This window comes from Lactuca serriola, chromosome 4, assembly GCF_051521515.1.
Source record: "Lactuca serriola cultivar US96UC23 chromosome 4, Lser_US96UC23_V15, whole genome shotgun sequence".
In the NCBI taxonomy this organism is placed as follows: domain Eukaryota; kingdom Viridiplantae; phylum Streptophyta; class Magnoliopsida; order Asterales; family Asteraceae; genus Lactuca; species Lactuca serriola.
Window position 1 is genome coordinate 60,350,077 of NC_136411.1, and position 25,030 is coordinate 60,375,106.

The following is a 25,030-nucleotide window of genomic DNA, read 5'->3' on the forward strand; positions in this document are numbered from 1 at the left end:
TGAAATGATAGGGACCATTCGTGTAATATAGAATAACTAGTTACCAAAGCCTATTAAAAACTAACAAAAGTGACTTCATAGACATGTAAGTTGTAAATTTAATAACCTATTACACAAAATAATATGAAAAAAAATAATAATAATAATAATGACCAAATCGAATCAAATGCAATAGTTGGTTGTGCTTAGGGGTGTTCACGGTTCGATTTTTTCAATTTTTAGCTCAAACCGAAGCCAATCCGTTAGTTACGGTTTTTTTTCAAGTGAAAACCGAAGTCACCGTTTAAAAATTAAAACCAATTAAATGCTTTTATATACTTCAAAGCCGACTCCAACATCAAGTAAGTCAAATTCCACCTAGTGGAAACATCTAAACAAACAGTTCCAATGACATTTAACTTTTCTATCTTCACACATTCCTTAAACTTAGCCATTCTTGAAGACGATGATCTAACATACCTCACAACATTTCTAATAACTTGAACTGCATGATCATAAACTTTTAAACCGTCACACACAATCAAGTTTAACACATGAGCACAATGCATATGCGAGTATTGAGCATCTAAAACCACATGTTCCCAATTTTGTATTTTCTTTTTCAGAAAAGAAATAGTTGTATCATTAGAGCTCGCATTATCCACAGTGATTGTAAAAACATTCTCAATACCCCATGTAATTAGACAACTCTCAACCATTTTACCAATTGTGTCACCCTTCTGATTAGAAATAACTTCAAAATTCAAAATCCTTTTATGCAATTTCCATTCTACATCAATGTAATGGACCGTTAAAACCATATAATTGATGTTTTGATGTTTTGACTTGAAGTTCATGCATCAGTTGTAAGACAAACAGATTGTGAAGATTTTCATAAAAGCTCTTTCAAATTATTCTTTTCATCCACATATAAAGATAAGATATCTCTAGCAATTATAATCCGACTTGTAACTCTAGCTCGAGTCGAACTACACTACTAATATAACGAAAACCTTCTTTTTAAATAAATCTAAATGGTAGTTCATCAATAATAATAATTTTAGAAAGAGCTTTTTTTACCCAATTTCTTTGTAAAACGACCAAATTGTAAGTTTCCATCCTTACCCTTTCCAAAAAAAATTATAATTGTTTGTTTTTATCTACTTGACATTTAAGTGGATCAAACTTGTATAACTTTCTCAAATGATTTAACATAGCACTATTACCATGCTGACTTGGTTCATACACATAGCTTTTCTTACAGTGAATACATGTGGTGCATGTTCCTTCAGGTGGAACTGGATCCGGTTTTTTGAAATGTTGCCAAACAATAGACTACTTTCGTCCCTTTCTTTGGTTATGATCAGGAGCACCTCCATTTTGCTCCACATCAACGACATCATCTACATCAATATCTTTCACATCATCATCATCATCATCATCAATGATGTTCACAGGTTCACTAATTGGAATGTTGATATTATCTTTATCCATTTAAGGACCTGGACCAAAACAAGTGAAAACGCAGCAAACAAAAAATCAGATCAAACAGAACCAAAGATCAACAGTTGAGTGACTTGATTCAAATACAGTAAAACAGAATTGCATTATGAACCGTTGAAAAATATCTCAAAAAAAAGTGCAACAAAAAATTATGTTAACCATTCAAATCAACAAAAACAAATTAGTAATTCTCTAAAACTGTGAATCTGTGATGTTAAGTTGTTAACCATTTCAATGAGTAAAACCGCAGAGAGCCATAATATTGAGTATGAATCAAAATCTAAACACATAGAACCTACAACTTTGATATCTAAATGAATTAATAATCGATTGATAGTGTATTAGCTTTTATCAGAACATAACATACCTTAACAGAGAATGAGCGACGAAGCTGTAAGCTGGAAGAGGAGTTGTTGCAGGTGGAGGCGGCGTTATTGCAAGCGGAGGAGGAGTTGCAGTAGGCGGAGGCGGCGAACGGCGCGGTGTATTCGGACTGTCGGAGGGTGCGTATCAAACTTACGACAATGAAGATTGAAGAATGAAGATAGAAACAACGAGTGAGAAACAACGACTTCGATTCGTGTTTGCGTCTTGCGATTAGGTTTCGTCGTTCACTCGTTTGGACGTTACTTTCTTAATTGGGCACTTAGGCTCCATTTAGGCATTTACCAATCACAAATTAAGATTGGCCTAGACTCTGGATTAGTTAAATATTGTGGGTTATAATTTTGTTATCTAATATCTATATATAAAAATTAGTATATAACAAATACAATTTTATATATATATATATATATATATATATATATATATATATATATATATATAAACTCTACGGTCCGGTCCGGTTTTTATACGGTTTGAAATCTTAAAAACCGTAAACCAAACCGTTCACTACGGTTGAAAATTCCAAAACCACAAGCCAAACTGTAAAGGAAAATATAAACCGTAAAACCAAACCGGTGACCAATTTGGCCGGTTTCACGATTTCAAACTGAACCGCGATCACCCCTAGTGCTACAATGAGATTTTCCCATCCTTTTAACCTCAAACAATAAAAGAAAGGAGTGACAAAACAGGAAAAAAAACAATATCAAGAAAGAAAGAAATACGCAGGTCTTCAAAGCTTTATAATGTTACAAAGTAGTAAGTATAATGCTCTTTTAAGATATTTTAATCTTTAACTTTGATATGCAAAAATCTTGAAATCATGTAGAAAATTTGCCGTAATTATTTTCTCCAGGTTCTCCCCCACAAAGAATACAAAATTTCAATTTACACCCCTTAACAAAGACCTCCCCTTCAACTCCCCACACTTTTCCCATTTTCCACATGCTGCAAAACATTGTCAACAACAAATACCCTCCTGATTGATTTGGTTTAAAATATAATACTTTTTGTCCTATTATCATCACCATGTAACCTGCCAAACACCTAAAAGTGCACCTAAAACAACACCATCTCACATATCATGAGGCATTTGGTCAACCACTTTCAGAGACAGTCAGGTTGCGTTTAGTTACGGAAAAACAATTTTCATTTTCCGTTTTTTGTTTTCCCTTTTCGATTTTCATTTTTCGTTTTTATTTTTCATTGAAAAATTTAGAAAACGCGTTTAGTTAAACTTATTCGTTTTTCATTTTCAGTTTTAGAAAATTAGAAAACATGTTTAGATGTGTATTTTTCCATCGGTTTTTATTTTTAGAAAACGGTAGCGGTGGTAGGGTGTGGATGTGGGTGTGGGTGGGGGCGGTGACGGTAGCGGGTCGACGACGGTAGTGGTGATGACAGGCGATGGTGGTGGCGGCGGCAATTATGTCAGTAATGGTGGTGATGGCGGCGGCAGCGGTGGTGGTGGTGCTAGTGACGGGTTAGTAGTGGTGGTGGTAGGTCAGTGATTGTGGTGGTGGTGTTGGGTGGTTGGGGGTGCGAGTGTGTGTTTTTGTATGTGTATGTGTGTGTTTGTGGGGGTACGTGTGGGTTTGTGTGTGTATGGGTGTGTGTCTGTGAGGGTGGGGGTGGGGGTGGGGGTAGGTGTGGGTTTGTGTGTGTGGGGGTGTGTGTTTGTAGGGGTGTGGGTGGGTATGTGTGTGAGTGTGTTTGTGTGTGTGTGTGGCTGCGTTGGTGGGTATGTATGTGTGTGTGTGTGTGTTTGTGGGTTGGTGTGTGTGTGTACGGGAGGGTGTGTGTGTGTAGGTGGGTTGGTGTGTGTGTGCGGGTGTGTGTGTGTGTGGGTGGGTGGGTATGTATGTGTGTGTGTGCGGGTATGTGTGTAGGTGGGTGGGTATGTATATATGTGTGTGTGTGTGTGCGGGTGGGTGTGTGTGTGTGGGTGGGTATGTATGTGTGTGTGTGGGTGTGTGTGTGTGTGTGTGGGTATGTATATGTGTGTGTGTGTTTGTGGGTTGGTGTGTGTGTGTGTGTGGATGGGTGGGTATGCATATGTGTGTGTTTGTGGGTTGGGGTGTGTGTGTGTGTGTGTGTGTGCGCGTGGGTGGGTGTGTGTGTGGGTGGGTATGTATGTGTGTGTGTGTTTGTGGGTTGGTGTGTGCGGGTGGGTATGTATGTGTGTGTGTGTGTTTGTGGGTTGGTGTGTGTGTGTGCGGGTGGGTGTGTGTGTGGGTGGGTATGTATGTGTGTGTGTTTGTGGGTTAGTGTGTGTGTGTGTGTGCGCGCGGGTGGGTGTGTGTGTGTGGGTGGGTATGTATGTGTGTGTGTGTTTGTGGGTTGGTGTGTGCGGGTGGGTGAGTGTGTGGGTGGGTATGTATGTGTGTGTGTGTTTGTGGGTTGGTGTGTGCGGGTGGGTGAGTGTGTGGGTGGGTATGTATGTGTGTGTGTTTGTGGGTTGGTGTGTGTGTGTGCGCAGGTGGGTGTGTGTGGGGGTGGGTATGTATGTGTGTGTGGGTGAAGGGTGTTAAGGTGGGGGTAGGTAGAGGTGAATGGGGTGGGAGTGGGTGTCTGTTTATATTTTAGAAAAAATTTTAATTAGAAAAATATAGAAAACAATGATTATCAGTTTTCCAAAAATTTCCAACCTATTTGTAATTTTAGAAAACGGAAAATTTTCATTTTCCATGAAAAATTTAGAAAGATAGACGAACTAAACGTGTTTTCAAAATTCTCATTTTTCTTGGAAAATTTTTCCGGAAAACGGCTCATTTTTCCGCAACTAAACGCACCCTCAGTATTTCCAATGAATCTAAAAAACAGAATCAAACAGAGAAAGAGAGATGGAGGGAAGACGTTTTGGTGTTTTCCGGTGGATCCAAAAATAGAAACAGAAACTAAGAGGGTGGGATCGAGCTCAGATTGACAAGAGAATGGTGGTGGCAGCAAGGTTTCAGTTTGGAGTTTTAAGTGTAGTAGCATTGTATTTTCTGATTCAAGTATTGTCGGATCAAAGTTCAAAAATTAGATCAAAATAAAACAGTTTATAGAAGAAGAAGAAGAAGAAGAAGAAGAAGAAGAAGAAGAAATACTTCTTACAACAGTTCTCTGTGAATTGGCTCCTGCTCTGGGTGCCTGTGTTATTCATGATTTGTATGTAGCAGAAGATTTCAGATTCTGATGCGTCTCTATCTTGGTCAGAAAAACACCGGATTGAATTCAAGAAGTGGTATGGATCCAACAATACGCAGGCCTTTCAAGGAAGAAATGCTGTGTGGAAGACGAGTTATTCCTGTACACTTTATATTTAACTCTTCTAAACACTCTAAACTTCCAAGTTCCTCTGGCAATTTCTCCACCTGATTGCAAAATGGGAGATCAAAATATCTCAAACGTTTCATCTTACAGATGCTGTTTGGAATATGCTCTAGAGAGATACACTTTGTAAGGATCAGCTTCTCTAAACATTCCAACTTGCCAAGATCCTCGGGTAACTTCTCAAGGAGTTTACAAGATTCAAGTTCTAGAGATTTCAAATGCTTCAACATGCAAATGCTATCTGGAAGACATCTAATCCGTGCAGACAACAAATTTAGCTTCTCTAAACATGCTATTTGGCCAATATCGTCGGGTACCTCCTCAAGAAGCAAACAAGATCTAACTTTGAGAGATCTCAAACGTCTCAACATACAGATGCTATCTGGAAGACGTCTAATACCCGTAGACAGCAAACTTAGCTTCTCCAAACATTCTACTTGGCCAAGATCCTTGGGTAACTCTTCAAGAAGCCGACAAGACTTAAGGTTGAGATGTTTCAGATGTTTCAACATACATATGCTATCCGGAAGCCGTGTAATACGTGTAGACAACAAGCTTAGCTTCTCCAGACATTGTAACTGGTCAAGGTCGTTGGGCACCTCTGGAATAGAGCCATCCAACGTAAGGTGCCTTAGGCGTTGTAAACCAAAAATGCTTCCTGAAACACTCTCAAGTTTTGTGCAAGGCTGAAGATTTAGAGAGACACTCTTTTGACCATTTTCGGTCGATGGGGGATGTTTTTCAAGATAAAAACAGGTAAACTGTAGCTTTGGCAGATTATCACGGGAGTACCTTGGCAATTCTCCCAAGGACTCCACAATCACGTCTAACTTAGGTAAAGAAAGAAGCTGAAGCGGTTCCAATTGTTTGATAAACGAAAAAGATCTGAACCTTGAGCAACCAATTAAGTTCAAGTATACAAGCTTTTCTAGAGATCCAGCAGGCGCTTGAAGTTCTCTCAAATCATTACATCGATTAAGGTTTAACCTCTCAAGATTCGGAGTCATCTCAAGGTTGAGGGTCCTCAACTTTGAGAAGCTAAGGTCCAGGAACCTGAGCTTCTTAAGAACCTGTCATATGCAAAAAAAGAACAAATATAAGATAAGATGAGTATTGCAGTATGAATGGACATCATTTAAACGAATCATCATGCAAAAGACATATCAACCGTTGTACCTTTCTTTCCCCGCTTTCCCAAAGTTTTGTGATTCTGCTGCTAGGCAGTTCAAGTCCAACAAGGTTATTTGCTTTAAATGCTTGTGGTAAAGACAAAACAGGGTAACCCTCCCAACTCAGAAACTGTAACGCATTTGGAAAGTATTGTTTAACTTGATCAAACTTCCGATGGGTACCAAAATAGTCATCATCTATCTCAGAGAGCAAAAGAACTCTAAGTTTCTGCAGATTTCCAAGCCCTTTCATAACGATTTCAGGACTCAGTTTCACCTGCTCCAGTCGTATACATGTTGTCGCATCAGTACCCTATAATAGTCCAAAAGCAGCCACCATAAAATTAAAACTTGTGTCATAACTAATGAAAATGTGTTAGTTTTCTCCAAATTACAAGTAAATTTTATCCTTACCACATTACGGGACAGCATATCTTCAATTTCCTCGCGAACCCACAGCCGGCTGTGTTTGTTGGGCTCACGGGGGTGCGATCGCCGAACGATATTCCTGCCCAATTCTTCTATCCTGTCATGCATGCTCAAACGCTGATTTGAGATACTTATGAGAGATTTTTGCTCAAGTACTGTTAAACCATATAAAGCATGTAACCCACAGCTTTCAAGTATTCGAATTGCATCCTCTTTCTGCAACCCCTTCATGAAACATGCAACATCTAGAAATATTTCCTTGTGATCATCCTCTAGGCTGATATAGCTTAGTTCCAATTTTTTTAGAGTTTCTTGAATCGGAATTGTTTCAAGTCTTTTTAGTGCATCCCTCCATAGAAACTCTTCTTTACCACGCAGAAACGAACCCAATACTTTGATCGTTAGAGGTAGACCAGCAGCATAATTAACAACTTTCTTTGACAGCGCTTCATACCCTTGAACTGGAATAGATCGCCCAAATGCATGCCTACTAAAGAGGCAAATTGCTTCCTCATCCGACAAGAAACTGACATTATGAATCATATTCACTCTGTGTGCAGTCAGCACTTGCTTGTCTCTTGTTGTGATGATGATTCTACTACCGCCCTTAAACCAATTAGTTGCACCGGCTAACGCCTCAAGCTGGTCAACATTATCAACATCGTCTAGAACAACAAGAACTTTTTTACCAGGAAGACGCATTTTCATCATGTGTTTCCCGTCATGAACACTGCTTACATCCATGTCTTCATCCTTAAATATATCTAAAAGGACTTGTTTTTGCAACCAGCGCATACCCGACACTCTTGAAACTTCCCTGATGTTCTCTACAAAGCTTTTACCTTCAAAATGAAAAGATATTTTATCAAAAATAGCTCGGGCCAAAGTTGTCTTCCCACAGCCTCCCATCCCCGCAATCCCTACCATGCGAACATCATTGTTCCAACCAAGCCCTAAAGATGACTCCAGGTCTAGCATCCGGGGTTCCATGCCTATTAGATTTTCATCATTGCTCAAATAAATAGGCCGTAACTTGTGTAAAATTTGTTCAACAATTTCATTGATGACTTCAGCTTCTTCCCTGTAGAGTAAAAAAGCTTTCTCAAGATCCCACATCAAAAATTCGTTTTAGGTCTATAACATACAATCCTCTGCCTAGTTATTCCATGTTTCATCTATCTAGAAGACTCAATTTTGAGTTATAATTTGACAATACAACATGAAGTTGACCTTTCTACATCACCAGAAATAAACACACCAAAGAATAGTAATGCAGATGTATGATTAAGCAATTAGGTACCTGTTTCTCATATCCCACCCAACAAGATGCCCCGCTTCTTCCACCGCCTCTTCCCATTTTCCAACCTCTTCGTTGCTATGCTTCGAGAAGGCTCCTCCAACTTCCCCAATTTGTTTACGGATTTCCGACAGATCCACGTCATAATAGATTGGGTAAGCAATACGTTCGATCTTTCTCTGGCACTCCATAATCTTCACAAGTTCCTTCAAGCACCAAGACGAAGAAGCATAGTTTTTGGATAAGACAATGATAAAGAGCTTTGACTCTTCGATTGCTTTGAATAACTCGTCTATCTGTTTTCCTTTCTCAAATTCCTCGTTATCCCTGAAGGTGGGAATACTTAGCTGGTTAAGAGAACCGTAAAGATGATCAACAAAGGTCCTACGTGTGTCTTCTCCTCTAAAGCTCAAGAACACATCATACTTAAAACTCTTCTGATTGGATGATGTTGAAGATAACGCCATTAAAATCCTCTGAAAAGGTCGTCTTATATAAATCGAAGCTTTCTTTTGGAAATTCCTACGAAATAATTGCAAAGAGACTGCGAATTAGACGCGTATGTGTGAACCACACAGCATAATAAGCCGCAAGGAAGATCGGATGAAGTATGGGTGAGATGTGACAGCCCCAAGCCCCAACCATATATTTCCTCCGCTATTAGCTTTTTTAACTTCTAAATATTAGTATAAAGACAAAATTTCAAAAATGATATCTATGGTTTTCAAAAATATCAAGTTTAGTATCTAAGTTCAAAAAATCTCGTAGATAGTTTATGTATTTCAAAAATTTTAACATTAGGTCCTTTCGGCTCACTTCGTTAGCATTTCACCGTTAACTCATTTTTTAATTTTATATTGCAGGGGTAATTTCATCATTTTAGTTGTAACCTTCTCTCTTTAAAAGAAATTGCATGTCCGATTTTTGGGCAAACCCTTTACCTTTATCAGTCGTCATCTCTCTTCTCCCTTCCACTATTGCTCGACTGTTGCACCCTTCACGACATCCAATCGCTTCTGATTCAAAGATGGTGACTTGCAGATGTGGGAATGAAGCAATGAAGATCATTTCATGGACGGATTGTAACCCTAGAAGACAATTTTGGAACTGTACAACATATGGGTTCCTTCGATGGTCTGATCCTCCTATGTGTGCTAGGGCATTGGTGGTGATTCCAGGTTTGATAAGATCAATGAACCGATTGGAAGAGAGGGTTGCCATTGCAAGTGCAGAATTGCGGAACTACCAGCTGATGTTGTTTTGTTCATAGGTGTTTTCTTTGGTATTATTTTAATCTCTAAGTGTCTTGTGAAGGTTTGGATGGTAATGGAGTTTTGGGTTTTGGTTTGTAACCATTGCAGGGAGTTTTTTTTATTTTAATCGAATAGGAGTTTTTTTGCTTTCAGTTTATGTAGAGGGTTTTGGAATTGGTGTTGTTGTATTTGGTTTGTGTATCAGAATAATGTATAATGGAGTTATAATGGTAATGGTAATGGAATGTAGTTTGTAATAGTTGATTGTTCAATTTCTTGAATGTTTTTGAAATGCAATTGTTAAGTGTATTGTAAATGCTCATTTAAGATGGTTTTGATTTGCAATTGAAATGTACAATGTTATTAATTGATCTGTGAAGGGTAGTACACAAAACAGATTAATTCATTACCAAAATGTGCATACTGCATACACACCATTACATGCAAATTTTTAAAGTTCTTAACACAACCATCATACTAAGTTTCAAAAGACCTACAACACAAGCTTGACTTAAGTTTCAAAAGACCTACAACACAAGCATTACAAGTAATTCCTGAAAAGTTCTTAACACATCTTCAAACAATTACACATGACTTTAGTTTTAAAAGACCTACAACACTAGCACCAAGTCCAACTACTAAAAATACTTTTCAACCCCCTCCAACTTCACCACTACATCCCTACCCTTTACATGTTTTGGAATTGTGCCCTTTGTTATGACACTTAGAACAAGTGACTACCATATATTTCCTGCTCAATCTACCAGCTTGGCTGTTTGGCTCATCAACACCCATCCTTCTCTTCTTCTTAGGCCTTCCAACCTACACATATTGATACACTATAGTTAAAATTAAATTCATTCCATGTTCACATGTTTACTATATAATTGGTTTACTTGAAATACAAACCTGTGTTTTATGTTTTGGTGGAAGTAAAGTGAATGGGCAGTCACTTTTAGGCCACATTGAACGTTCATTCAATGGATCAATTTTGTTGAAATACATGGTTTTCCATGTTAATAACCTATATAGCAAGGATGGACCCATTCATCAACATGTGGGGCATTTTCACCATTTTCAATTTTGTCCCATATAGAACAAACAGCATGTCTACATGGGAAACCTGTAATCTCCCAAAACCTACAACTGCAACTTTGGTCATTCAAGTTTACCACATACTGGTCTTGCCATGTGCTTGCCACTTGGTACTTTCCTGCCCCATTGTATTTAGCCACATACTTAGTTGCATCAGTCTTAATCTTTTCAAACACTGTAGTTGCAGTAAGGGCTAGAAGTCCTTCACACTTATCTATTTCCTTTTGCACCACACATAACCTTTTCATGAGATACTCTCTAATATACTCTAAGCAAGTGATAATAGGTTTATCCCTACCTTCATATAACTTAGAATTGAATACCTCACAAAGGTTATTCAATAAATAATCAGTATGTGCGCTTCCTGAATAATAGATATTAAGAGAAGACAATTACACATATAGTAAACACACAACAGGGAAGATTAACATTTATCAATAAATTTCTAGAAACTTACCACTAAAGTGATATTTAGCCCAAGTGTTTGTCGGGATCTTACACAACCAAGCATGAGCCTCTTCATTGATCTTCTTCAACTCATCCATTGCTCTGTTAAAATGATTAACTGTTGTTGCTCTACCACACTCCCAAAGATGGTCACTTAAGTCTTTTCATTTCCACTGTTTCTTCATGTTTTCCTGGATATGCCTCAAACAGAACCTATGTTCTGCACTAGGGAATACCTTCTCTATTGCTGGTATTATTCCCTAAACAAAAGTTAATGTATGTAACATCAGTTACCTTCTCTATTGCTGGAATACCTTCTCTATTGTTGAACAATTAAGTTTGCTACGTATCTGGAAGTGCAAGCTTTAACCACCCTTGTTTGCAAACATTTATGCTCATCCTATACTGTTTTCACCAACCAATCCTGATTTTCATTAGCCCTCGATATTTGGACTGCCCATGGACATGTACCTTTATTGGCAATTACATTTTTACCCTTGCACTTTGCCCTACTTCTAGTTGAGGGCCCACCACCATCAACTACTTTAGATGGCTTACTTACAACACCTTTACATATCACCCTAATCCGGATCTTGTCATTTTTTGCTAGGTATAAAGACCTCCTTGTTGCTACAGCGTGTGAGTTCATGTATTTTTTAACATCATGCTTGGTTTTAAAGACCTGGCCAATCTGAAATGGTTTTACATGAACTTCTCCATGTGAGCATGTACTTGACTTACTCAACTCTTTTAGCAGTCTCTTCCTATCATCTTCATGAAATCCCACAAATTGATTATAATTAGTGGCAATAACTTCCAACTCATCATCGACCATGTCATTCACTTAATCTTTTGAATGATTGTTCAAGATTCCATGTTCATCTACATCAACAGAATTATGGAATTCACTCATGTCTACATCTACATCAAATTGTATGTTAGACTCATCCACAGTATATTCACTGTCATCAGAATCATCTCCACTATCCTTAGAACCATGGCCACTCTCAAAATAGAAAGCCTCTCCACTATCATCACTCACCATACCCTCTAGATAATCCACTTCTGGTTGTTGTTCAAATGAAGTTTGAACATTAAACTCAGCATCATAATCAACATAAAGTGAGTAATCCTCTATAAATGATTCACAATCATCAACTGTTGCAGTATTAGCTCCATCATCAGGTGGGCAGCTTGGTTCCTGTACATGGTAAGTTCCCAATGGTTCTTCAATTTCAACTGCACTAGTGATCACTTCTTCTTGAGTTTCAAGTTCATGATTCACCACTTCCTCTTGAATGACATGACTTTGTTTGCTAGCTTGTGACCTTATAAATGGCATAATACTCTTTGAGTAATCATGCCCTTCATGAACATTTAATACTTATGACTGTTCATAATCAGGGTTCATAGACTTGTTTAGATCAAGCTTTCTACTACATGATCCTGCTTCTCTCCTACAAGGTTTCTTTCTATTCATTTCAGGTGACACACTATCAGGCTCCAACTCTTCAATAACAACTTTAGAAGGAGACTTGTAATTGTTGGATTAATGTCTAAGTTGTTGGGTTTTGAGCATTCTAACACTCCTAAGTGTACATGCAACCCTAAATACCTTGGATCTATGTTTTCTCTATTATACATGCAAATAAGAATATCCAAGGTATTATCCTAATCTAGCATACAAACACAATGACCATAGCAAGATAAAATACATACCTCTTTGGAGAAGAAAGTCTTCATGAAGCTAGAGTGCCTAGTGCCCCAAGTGTGACACCTCAAATGGAATCACAATCATCAAAACACTTGGAATGACTTGAGAGAGTTCTACACTCATCAAAATCGGCTAGCCCTCTCTAGAATCCTTCTAGTGCCGATTTTGTCAAGAATAATATCTTTATATAGTGTTACAATTAGGGTAAACCCTAATTGTCATGACTTTCCATTTCCTTGGATCCATGGGTACAAATACACCATGGAGCATCCATGGACTATCCTATGGGTTTTAGCCCAACTTGATTATCCATGGAGCATTAGCCCACTATACAAGTATGGATGATTTACACAATCAACCCATATATTTAATTAGTCTTCTTTTGATCACTTAATTAATCCTAGATTAATTCTTGATCAATACTAATTAAATAATCTTATTATTCTTATTATTAATATACTAGAACTTATAATATATTAATAACCATAGTGTCTTATTTCTCTCATCCAAGTGCATGATGGTATGCAACCCAAATGGACCATGCCGGGTCGGGTCAAGTCTTACCAATTATAGTTATGGACTTAGACATTAATCCAACATAAGTCCATAACTATAATTAGTAAGACTTCACCCGACCCGGCATGGTCCATTTGGGTTGCATGGCATCATGCATTTGGATAGACTATAATGAGAGAAATAACGCTTAAGGTTTGTTAATATATTATAAGTTCTAATATATATTAATAAGATTATTTAATTAGTATTGATCAAGAATTAATCTAGGATTAATTAAGTGATCAAAAGAAGACTAATTAAATATATGGGTTGATTGTGTAAATCATCCATACTTATATAGTAGGCTAATGCTCCATGGATTGTCAAGTTGGGCTAAAACCCATAAGATGCTCCATGGTGTATTTGTACCCATGGATCATGGAAATGAAAGGCTATGACAATTAGGGTTTACATGGTGTAACCCTAACTATATAATGATCTTATTCTTGGAGAAAATTGGCCACTATGGATAATAGAAAGGGTAGCCGATTTTCATGAAGTGTGAAGTTCTCTCAAGTCATTCCATGTGTATTTGGTGTTGTGTGAACCATTTGAGGTGTCACACTTAGGGCACTAGGCACTCAAGCTTCATGAAGACATTCAACATCATAGAGGTATGTAATTCTAACTTGATATATTCATTTGGATCAATGTTATTATGCTAGTTAGGATGAATACCTTGGAAAGATCATATTTGCATGTATAATAGAGAAAACATAGATCCAATGTATTTAGGGTTGCATGTACACTTAGGAGTGTTAGAATGCTCAAAACCCAACAGTGGTATCAGAGCCTAGGCTTGCTTTCTCTTATACTTGATGCAAATGTGTTTTTTCAAAGTTGAATCTGTCCAGAACATAAAACTCGACGAGTTTATGCCAAAAACTCGATGAGTTCTTCATGTTGGGCATGAACTCGATGAGTTTCTCAAGGAACTCGACGAGTTTTTGGTGCTGACAGCTTTCTGTTTGCTGTTTTGGCTGGAATTAGACTAGGAACATTACCCTAAGCTGTTTTTGAACTTATAAACTTGTTTTTGATGTGGTAATGTTCATGCTAATCCAATTTCAAAGGTAATTTTCAATAGATTCATGTTTTGTATTAGTTTAAAAGTTATGCTAATTACATGAAAAAGTTTGATGTGAGTTATCTTTGTTCATATGAGTCAGATTAATAGATAAGTTAATTGATTATGTGTTTTCAATCCATTTTAATCTAAGAGATGATTCTAAAATGTGTTTGTGTAACTTGTCCTCAAGTTACATGAAAGGTCACTTTTAAGTTTCATAAAAACTCATAAAAGTTGGCAATGGTTACAAAAAATGAAGAGTCTTGTCCTCAAGTTATGGAGGTTCAAGAGTCACTTCATTAAGTAACAAAATGTGTAACCTTAATTAATTCCATAAGTTACAAAATAAAGAAAAGTTACATTCTTTTATTAGTTTGAAGTTTTCCATAACTTGTCCTCAAGTTATGGAACTTGAAGAGTTTTTTAATTAAAACTACTTTAAACACATAAGTTATGAAATTAATTAGTTTTGAATAGTTTCAAAACTTGCCCTCAAGTTTTGGAATTTGAAAAAGTTTTCACTCATGAATACTTCAATTCCAAGTTAGCCCTTAGAATTTTAAAAGTTAAAATTCAACCCTTATACTTTATAATATTATAAGTTAATAATATATATATATATATATATATATATATATATATATATATATATATATGTATGTATAAGAGTAAAGTCAGTCTTACCGTTAGTAGGCCTCATTCATGAAGCCAGTCTATAAGGGGGGTATAAGGTTACTGCCTATAAAATGGCAGTTTAATGGGTGTCCACTCTCACCCACCGCTTCCTTGACTGGTAGAGGGTCGTTAGCCGAACGAATAGGACAAGGACTATAATTCTCCCTTCATTAAAAGTATTAATGATAAATACTAAGTAACTAAACCTTTTATAAATACCCAATCTTAGTTACTTAGGAAAAAGTGAATAAGGTGCTTATCCATGAAATTACACTTTGCACTTTGTTTAAGTCAGTTAGTGGAGCATGTGTGGTTAACCGGCACACTAACTCGTATTTAACAAGGTAGGAAAAGGGTAACTTAATATTTATCATAGTATCGGTGGAGCGTGTGTGGTTAACCGGCACATCGATTAAGGGGTAAATATTAAGGGTACCCAGTATATTTGCATGGTTACTTCACACCTTGTTTTGTGATCCTCCGCATCCCAGTCACAAAACCTGAAGGGCACACTCGAGATTGAAACATGCCATTGAAAAGTTCAATGAATCTCAAAGATCTAGGAGTTTCAAAACCAATTAAAACCTAATAATACATTTCGTTTATCTTGGTGGAAATTGGTGAATCGTCATTCACCTACCTTCAAATATTTTATAGCTTGGATTACGGCATCCCTCTTCCAAGTTATAAAAGTATTGTGTTGGGTCCTAGCCTTAATATTTCATATTGGGTGTTATATTAAGGACTTTAAATCAACTATCTTGAATATCTCCCAAAAAAGATGTCTGGTTTAGACATTTATGATCTTCCCAAATCTCTTGAAACAAGCTTTCCGAAATGAAGATGATATCCCATGGAAATCATACTTCTTTCACCTCCTCCAATTATTCTCCCTAACCCACAGTTACTGAAAAGTTTAAGGTCACTCAAGCCCTATGTCACACCCCAAAACTAGAAAGGCTGAAATGTTCTGGGATGGAGGACGCCATGTCAAGTATCACAACATATGCAGTATAGCAATCAAAGTACAACAACCATTGCATTAATAGTAAAAATTTTTACATAGGTTACATTTCATAGCAACATCAAAGTAAATACATAACATAACATAGATGCAGTTCGGTTCTAGGCTGACTTCGCAAAAGCTCCCAGGATGTACCTGTTATCGATGACCTGAGAATATAAGTTATTTTGAAAGCGAGTATCAGCATTTTTATAATGCTGGTGAGTTCATAAATATTTAGTGTCATTTGTATAAATACACATTTTTATTCAAAATAACTTTATGAAAGATAGTAGTCTATAATCTACGGTGTATTAGCGTTATTTCCAGAAAATCCTATATTTTTCTAAATAAAAGCAGTCTTTTACCAAGACCCGACAGATTTATGTTTTAATGAGTAATTTTCCCCAAAATACTATCATTACCATAATACAGTTTTGACTTTAAAGGAATTATGAGAAAATCACAAGTAAAATACTAGGGGAAAATAACATACACCTCAGCAGTAATACTGCTGACTAAAGCAAATGAAAACATAGACTCCAGGAGAGTATCGAATGATACGCCTGGCTCGATCTAACACAAGGAATGTTAGGGTGAAAAGTCATGCTTGGATGTAATGTGTTTAGGCTTTCCTCTTTGTATGTGTAAATGGGTTGAGTCTTTTCCTATAAATAGGAAGTGAGTGACTCCCATTATGTAAGAGTCCATTTTGGAGTGTTAGACTAGAGAGAGAATTTGTATACAAACCCATTTGTATAATCTTTCTAGATCTAATAAGAGCTTATAAATATTTATTTACTCCTTGTGTTCTTGAATTTGTATGATGAATCACTAGATCTTTCTAATTCCGCACATGCCATCATAATCAACACCACTACAATTAGTATCAGAGCGGGTGTTCTTGATTTCATCAAGAATTGATCCTTGATGGCGATCTTGATTTGGTGATTCTTCATGTTCTTATGGATCTTCGTTATTAGAGTGTTTTTGTGTTCTTGAAGTCAATTTTTTTCTTGATTTGATCCATAATTCGACTTTCTCTCTCCAGAATACTTGTTTGTATCACTTTCTCTTTCTAGAAAACCCATTCAAAATCACTTTCTCTCTCTAGAATTCTTCAAGTTTTTGTGATCATGGTGGGTTTGCCATATGATTCTTGGATTGTGATCGTTAAAGATGTGAAATACAAAGTCAATGAAGATCAATTTTATGGGTTGTTGTTAAGCAAATTGATTTCATGGGGTAATTTGGTTTCTTATGGAGGTTTGAAGGATGATCATAGAAGCTTGGTATTTCAACCACTTTGTAAGATTGCATGGTTGAATCAAATTTCCTTGTCCATATTAGTTCGTAGTAGAAATCAAAAAGAAGGAGAAGAAAGAGATTTGTTCAATAAGAAATACATTTCTCTAATTGAAAACCCGAATGATCTTCGTGCACTTAAGTTTGTTGAAGTTCTTAACAAAGGAGTTCAATGTGATGTTCTTGATGTTCAAGAAAAAGGAGTTCATGTTGATTTTCAAGATGAAAAAGTTTTTTGCTCAATTGGAGTTCAAACCGATGATATTTTGTGTTCTTGTGATTTGTTTGAGGGAATGATTCCTTATCGGAAGCCGGTGATCCAAGAAAATCACAAGTATCAAACTCCAAAAGATTTGATTCAAACTCAAAATGTTCATGTTGTTGAAAGTGGGTTTGTTCATGAAGTCAAGTCTTCAAGATGCAAAAAGATGAGAAAGAAAAAGAAAAAGAAGATGAATCGGAAGAACAAGCAAGTTTACTCACAAAAATCGTCATATGTTGTGAAGCCAAAATCCGTGAAGCACATTTGGGTTCCAAAGCAACAATCTCTAGAAGTTGCATTGAATTTGAAGTCAAAACCCAAATGTGTTGGTGGTTCTTTGGAAGATGTTCTTGGATCGTTGAAGAACACGAAGAACACGAAGAACGAGTTGTACATCTCGCATGGTGGGTGGTACAATGTTCGTTTTGGAGATTTTCTCATTCCGAAAAAAGAACCAAGATCTTCCAAATTTGATTCATTTGTTGAAAATGGATCTCGATTCGTCAAAAAGGTATCTCAAATTCTCAAATGGATTCCAAAACGTCCATGATTTCGATTCGTATTTTACGTTTTTCAATTTTTGATCGATTTGCCTCATTGGATCAAATTCGTTTCAACCCTGTTGGTTGATCCAATTATTTTTGTTTTGATTAAATCACAAAATAAAATTGTTTTCTATCACCTCAATTTTAGTTCGTTCATTATAAGCCCGTTATGTCGAACACATACTGTTCATCCGATTTATCATCAAGACCAACTTTTGTTCTTTACTGTTCATCTGATTTCAAAGCCCATTCTTTGAAAATGGATCTATTACTATTCATCGATCGTTCTTATTTTCTTAGTCAGATGACTCTCGTTTGATGATCGATGTCTTGTTCTCATTCTCATTGTTAGCATCCAAATTGAGCCAAGAAAAATTAAGTCATCTTTATTTTCCTTATTCTTGATCGATTTCACCATGTGAATCAATTTGGAATCAAATTTGGAGATGCTCATCTGAAATCGATAGTCAATATTCAAAGCTTGGTTCGTCTGTGACATTGAAATCGAAAGGTTAAGACTGCAATCGATTTCAAAACGGTGATAGGTGTTGAGTTCAAATCGACTGAATCAAATGGATTTGGAGTTGATTTCGACTGTTGATTCAACTCGTTCTCGTCTGATTTGAAAAGTCAAACTATGAAACACTCAAATCTGACATTCTAGAGCTGATTCAGTGGGTTGGAGATTGATTTTGCTCAATATAAGTTGATTTGGGGCTATAGATCTTGAAATCAAGTCTAATTTGGAGATTAATTTCGAAATTGGTTGGATTTGTGATACTGTTGACGAACGATGGATGGGAATGAACCGAGAACAGATGGCTCGATTGATTCGATGTTCGAAGGGTATGCTTGGAATGGATAATCGATGCTTTGCGATGAATCAATGGTTTTGGTAGTCGAACTGGTGATGGTCGATACTTGTGGATTTGCGATGTTTGGAGTTTAGATTTTGGAATGGATTCGCTTTTGGATGACGAGTTGGAATGATCGAGATTGAAAAACTGATTCAGAAAACTCGATTTTGGGATTCGCTTTTGGTGAAAGTTGCGAATTTGATTTTGAGTTTGATTTACTGGAAACCGGATTTGGAAGTCGATGTTTGGTGTCGATTTCTTGCCTGGATGTTGATCTGAGGTTCTTTGATTATTTAGATTTGAGTTGTTATGGTTAATAGATGATTCGCATCTACAGGGAAGCAACAATTATGAATGTTTAATTGAAGGATTGGAGTCGTTATTGGAACGGGATATATGGGAGCAGTTCGCATATAAAAGAAAAAAAAATGTTCGCATATTGATCTTGTTTGGGTTCGCATCTGCTATGTTTGTTCAATTTACATTTGTGTGAATCAAAATCAAAATGCGAAGGAGATAATGATTCACATTTTATGACAAAATGAGATTGCGAAGAAGAAAATGTTCGCATTGGATAACAGAATAAAAATGCGAAGGAATTGACTGGAATATGCGAAGTGTTAACTGCATATGTTGATTTGGAGAAGAACACAAAAAGTTTCAGTTTGCACCCCTGATCTTTTCACGAAATGACAAAAATAGTCCAACTTCGCAAGTTTGAAGAACATGCAGAAATTGTCAAAACGAGTACCTGTAGTTTCGCATTTTTGACAGTTTATACCCAACTTCGCAAAATGGGTAATATAAGCTGAAAAAATGCAGAATTTCAGTTTTGGTCCTTGCAGTTTGTGCGAATTTACACTTTATGCCCGGTTTCGCAAATAGGCTAGAGTTTCGCATATTTGGCTGTTTTTGGAGCAACGGGTCCCTGCAGGTTTCAGAAAGTGACAATATCTACCCGATTTTTGAAAAATCTTGCAACTTTCACCCAAAAAGTCAAAAAATTTCATAAATTGGAATGTTTTGTGGTTTTTTCGTGATTGTTTTCCCGTGCAAGATTTTTGGTGATTCATTTTTGGTACACATCAAGGGGGAGTATCGTGAAGACTATTCCTCGGGCGCTTCTCATCCTTAGTGGGTTTTATAATCATTTTTTTTTATTATAAAAAGGGGGAGAATGATGGGTATTCGAAGCTTCTCGGGTTTTTCGAATATTCATTTGCGGATTTGAAGACCAGTGTTACTTCGAGGGGGAGTTTGGTCTTGATCGCGCTAGCTCGTTAGAGATTAAAGTCGGACATCCAATCCTAACTTAGAGGGGGAGAATGTTAGGGTGCAAAGTCATGCTTGGATATAATGTGTTTAGGCTTTCCTCTTTGTATGTGTAAATGGGTTGAGTCTTTTCCTATAAATAGGAAGTGAGTGACTCCCATTATGTAAGAGTCCATTTTGGAGTGTTAGACTAGAGAGAGAATTTGTATACAAACCCATTTGTATAATCTTTCTAGATCTAATAAGAGCTTACAAAGATTTATTTACTCCTTGTGTTCTTGAATTTGTATGATAAATCACTAGATCTTTCTAATTCCGCACATGCCATCATAATCAACACCACTACAAGGAAGCACAGCCTCCAGACAATATCGAATGAACGATACAGCTAGCAAATTCTAAAACAAGGAAATACAGACTCCAGACAGTATCGAATGAACGATACAGCTAGCAAAGTCTAAAACAAGGAAATACAGACTCCAGACAGTATCGAATGAACGACACAACTAGCAAAGTCTAAAACAAGGAAATACAGACTCCAAACAGTATCGAATGAACGACACAGCTAGCAAAGTCTAAAACAAGGAAATACAAACTCCAGACAGTATCGAATGAACGATACAACTAGCAAAGTCTAAAACAAGGGGTGAATGTGAACTCGTATGTAACCATGCTGATCAACGATAGAGTATCCGATGACCCTCCAGGTCACGCGTAGAGGTAGTGACATTATGTCACCCATGGGCCTTACCGGCGCAGACTGTAGCTAGCAGTCAGGGTGTGGTAGTTTCGGTCCCGTATAGATCTATACATATGATGTTCGCTCACCTTCCCGGAGACTCTGGTTACACGGCGATGGGGCTATGAGGCGTCGTAGAGGGAAATAGTGTGTCACATTCTATCTAAAGTATTATAATATTAGTATAGACTCCCAAGTGAACTGACTCCTTAGTAAATCTTCGTACTAGAGAGAGAGGTAGTGAGAGAGATATAGAGGGAGATAGAGAGAGAGAGTAAATAGAATCTCCTAACTATTCCTATAATAGTTACTAATGTTTCAGGTATATGAATGATGAATGGAAGGATACCCTTACTACCCAAAGGAAATGAACTGGTTGATGGAAACCTTTATGTATATATAGGTATACATGATATATAACTAATATTTAAACGACCTTCGGACGGATAACCAATACCCACCAGACCACATCCCAACGAGGAAAAGGAAATAGGGAGAACTAGCCGTTCTAAGTCCTTTAAACATTATTTATATAACTATACAAATATAGGCATGCATTTAACGAAATAAAAGCATAGAAGAAAACTTTGGTAAAGCCTTTGGAAAATCTTTACAAATAAGAATTTACGACTTGATGTCATTTTGTAAAACAAGCTTTGAAAACCTTTGGAAAACCTTTGAAAAACCTTTCATAAACAAGCTTTGAAAATGATTTGATAAAATAGTTTAAGTGAAGAAAACCCTTGTTTGAAACACTGCTACAACAGATTTTAAAGGAAAACATACAACACGAAAGATAGTTTGAGAAGGATCTAAACAAGTAACAACGTTTTGGAAAACCATCTGAAGTAATATACTTGGTAAAACAGATGAAAGTGTAGTAAATCCTTTTGCATGCGGGTTATTAATCACATATGATTGATATGATAACTAGCATGTTTCAACTTGTATTCCCCCCATGAAAGCATTTAAAAACATTTAAAAGGTTAATTCAGGGGTATGAACTCACCTGCAGCGAGTGGATCAGATGGAAGTGTCGGTTGAGTGCTCGGTGTCAAGTGAAGACTTGAACACACTTAATGACCCTAGTAACATATGAATGTTGAAATAGTGTCTAAGGCTGCAACTATATTAGGCAAGTATTTGACCCGGTTGTGCATGGTCCTTTTGGGTTGCCTTCACCATAGCAACTTGACAAGATGATTTATGATGAGAGAAGAAATATTATTAATATATTATGAGAATAATATAAGGAATAATAATATTATTATTTGATTAATATAAGTCATAAATTAATTAGGAATTAATTTGGTGACTTAAAGAGATTAATTAAATAAAGGGGTATAAACTGTCAATTGTATGATAGTTGGACTTTGGGCTATAAATCCCTTAGGGATAATAGTGGACGATTTCTAGGGCTTAGGATAAGCTTAGAATTCGTCCAATGGCTTATCTATTAGGGTATTGGATTGCTTAGGGCCTAAGTTATCCAATTAGGGTTTAAGGGTGAAACCCTAGGAGCCTTACAAGTATAAAAGGACCCCAAGGGTTAAGGAAATTGGCACTTGTGCTTTAGAAAGAAACCCTGGCCGATTTCTCTTCCCTCTCCTCTCTCTCAAATCATCCTCTTGCTAGTTGGTGTTTGTAAGCCATTAGAGGAGTGACAATTGTGACTCTAAAGCTCCAAGAATAAGAAGATCAAGCAAGTGATTCAAGGTAAACTTCTAATTCTGATTTCATATTGTTATTATAGTCTATTAGCCATAAGAAGTCTTGGATTCAATGTATGTTCAATTAGAGAAACCTAGATCCAAGCATTAGGGTTGCATGTGCACATAGGAATGTTTATATGGCTAAAACCCATCAGTGGTATCAGAGCCTAGATTGGTTTCTATTAAATTGATGCATTGGTTGCTTGTTTGATGCCTTCAAAATTCGATTTTTGTGTTACTGTCTGATGGACTCGGCGAGTCCCATAGTGGACTCGACAAGTAGGCTCGACTCGGTGAGTCCATTGGGGTACTCGGCGAGTCCAAGCGTCAGAAAGAGGAAACTTCGGGATTTCTTGCTGTTTATCTTTGAGATACTTGCCTTAATCATATTAGATCAATATAAATCCGATTTTATGATATATATGAGTATATTTTTGATCAAATTGAACATATTTATCAATTAACAAAATATTTATTTCCTTATGTGATAATTGATTAATTATTTTAATTTAATTGGTAAATTGTTTTGCAAGAAATCATTAAATAAATCAAATATGGATAATTATGTGATTAATTGTTAATTTGGATTGTTTGTTATTTGATCCTCTATGTTTTAAAAAGTTTAAAACTTTCCCTCAAGTTTTGAAATTTATAGTTTGTAATTAAAAGTTTAATTTAGACAATTTAAATTTCAAACCCTAGAATTTTTACAAGTTTAAAATTCAACTCTATACTAATATAATATTACAAGATTAATATATATATATATATATATATATATATATATATATATATATATATATGTATAATTAAAATGCTAGTCTTACCGTTAGTAGGCCTCATTCACGAAGCCGGTCTATAAGGTGGGTATAAGGTTGCTGCCTATAAAATGGCGCTTAATGGGTGTACACTCACACCCACCGCTTGCTTGATCGGTGGAGGGTCGTTAGCCGAACGGGTAGGATAGGGCAACCTCATCTCTTCATTAAAAGTATAATATGAAATACAAAGTAACTACATGTTTTTCAAAATTTCCCAATCTTAGTTACTTTAGGAAAAGTGAATTGATGCAATCCCATGAAATTACACTTTGCACCCTTGCTAAGAATTTAGTGGAGCGTGTGTGGTTTACCGGCACACTAATTGGTTCTAAGCAAAGGTGGCAAAGGGCGATTCATTGTTTATCATAGTTCGATGGAGCGTGTGTGGTTTACCGACACATCGAATAGGTGATTGTTACAATGAAGGCACCATGTGAATTTGCATGGTAATTCACACCCACTTTGTGATCCTCGGTATCCCAGTCACAAACGAGAGGGGCATATTGAGATTTAAACATGCCATTGAAAAGTTTCAATGAATCTCATCCAAACCTAGGAATTCTCAATACATTTAGAACTTAAAGTTATGTTTTTGTGGTGGAGAATTAGTGAATCGTCATTCACTTACCTTCAAATTGTTTGCATGTTAGATTACGACATCCCTTTTCTAATATGTAAATATTGTTGTTGGATCCTAGCCCTAATTTTTTCTTATTGGGTGATAATTAGGGATTCATATTCTAATCTATCTTTGTCCTTTCTATTTGTAGATGTCGAACACAAACAACGCTGCTGCTAGTTCATTCACATTGATGAGCCTTTGTCAAAAGGTGACTTTCGATGGGACGAACTTTAGCGAATGGATAAGATACATTCGCATAATTGCTCGCTATGAGGACATGGAGTATGTCCTCGATGAGAAGCTCGAGAAGATCAACCCAGAAATCGCTACTCCGGCTGAAATGACTGCTTTTGAAACTCATGAACGTGATGCAACGAAGGTACATTGCATCATGATAGCCACCATGAATGCCGAATTCCAAAAGTCCTATGAGAACATGTATCCATACGAAATGCACCAAGACTTGTTGTAGAGATACCACCAAAACGCGAGGCAAGAGCGTTACGAGATTTTCACTAACATGGTTTCCGCCAAAATGGGTCATGGAGAATCTCTTACCGTGCACCTACAAAAGATGCAAAGGTATGTCGACCGTCTTCGCAATTTGAATGTTGACTTTGGGGAAGACTTGGCGATCGACATGGTGCTTCACTCTTTGCCTCCGTGTTACAATCAATTTAGGATGACCTACCACATGAACAAAGAAGAGGTCACCCTAAGTAAGCTCCAAGGTCTCCTTAGGGTTGCTGAAAGCAACCTCAAGGACAAGTTTGTTGCACCCGCTCCCAATCCACCCGTTGCTCCTGTTTTGGCCATTGGGCAAGGAAGAGGCAAGAAGAGGAAGGCTCCGTCTAAGAGCCACCGCAAGGGAAATTCCCGAGATGGTTCCTCTTCTAGTGGGACCAAAGTTGATCCCGCTAAACCCTGTCCTAACCCTAAGGAGGCAGAGTGCCATCATTGCCATAAAATAGGGCATTGGAAGAGAAGCTGCCCAGACTACCT

General features: G+C 36.9%; 2 protein-coding genes across 4 annotated transcripts; both read right to left on the minus strand.

Annotated features, from left to right (window-relative positions):
- Positions 1 to 290: 290 nt before the first annotated feature.
- On the minus strand, positions 291 to 1,473 carry LOC145098420 (zinc finger BED domain-containing protein RICESLEEPER 2-like). Its single transcript, XM_079036056.1, has 2 exons — positions 1,353 to 1,473; positions 291 to 769 (listed from the first exon to the last, which is right to left on the minus strand). Exons 1-2 carry the CDS (start codon positions 1,471 to 1,473, stop codon positions 291 to 293), a joined length of 600 nt encoding a protein of 199 aa, XP_078892182.1.
- Positions 1,156 to 8,701, minus strand: LOC145101680 (TMV resistance protein N-like). 3 transcript variants are annotated; one of them, XM_079038936.1, is made up of 6 exons: positions 8,086 to 8,701; positions 6,771 to 7,866; positions 6,364 to 6,669; positions 4,969 to 6,257; positions 1,850 to 2,179; positions 1,156 to 1,481 (listed from the first exon to the last, which is right to left on the minus strand). In XM_079038936.1, exons 1-4 carry the CDS (start codon positions 8,547 to 8,549, stop codon positions 5,067 to 5,069), a joined length of 3,057 nt encoding a protein of 1,018 aa, XP_078895062.1. In that variant the 5' UTR covers positions 8,550 to 8,701; the 3' UTR covers positions 1,156 to 1,481; positions 1,850 to 2,179; positions 4,969 to 5,066. The 3 variants fall into 3 exon arrangements, with proteins under 3 accessions (XP_078895062.1, XP_078895061.1, XP_078895060.1); XM_079038935.1 differs by having other exon boundaries at positions 4,962 to 6,257; XM_079038934.1 differs by having other exon boundaries at positions 1,850 to 6,257.
- Between the last annotated feature and the right edge of the window lie 16,329 nt (positions 8,702 to 25,030).

Bases quoted from the DNA above. Each gene is read 5' to 3' on its own strand.
- LOC145101680 (XM_079038936.1), bottom strand. From the start codon at position 8,549: ATGGCGTTATCTTCAACATCATCCAATCAGAAGAGTTTTAAGTATGAT. The intron at 7,867-8,085 runs GTACCTAATTGC...TTTACTCTACAG, and splicing joins GGGTGGGATATGAGAAACAG to GGAAGAAGCTGAAGTCATCA. The intron at 6,258-6,363 runs GTACAACGGTTG...TGCATATGACAG, and splicing joins GGGAAAGCGGGGAAAGAAAG to GTTCTTAAGAAGCTCAGGTT.
- LOC145098420 (XM_079036056.1), bottom strand. From the start codon at position 1,473: ATGGATAAAGATAATATCAACATTCCAATTAGTGAACCTGTGAACATC. The intron at 770-1,352 runs GTGCTCCTGATC...ACATTGATGTAG, and splicing joins TGATGTGGAGCAAAATGGAG to AATGGAAATTGCATAAAAGG.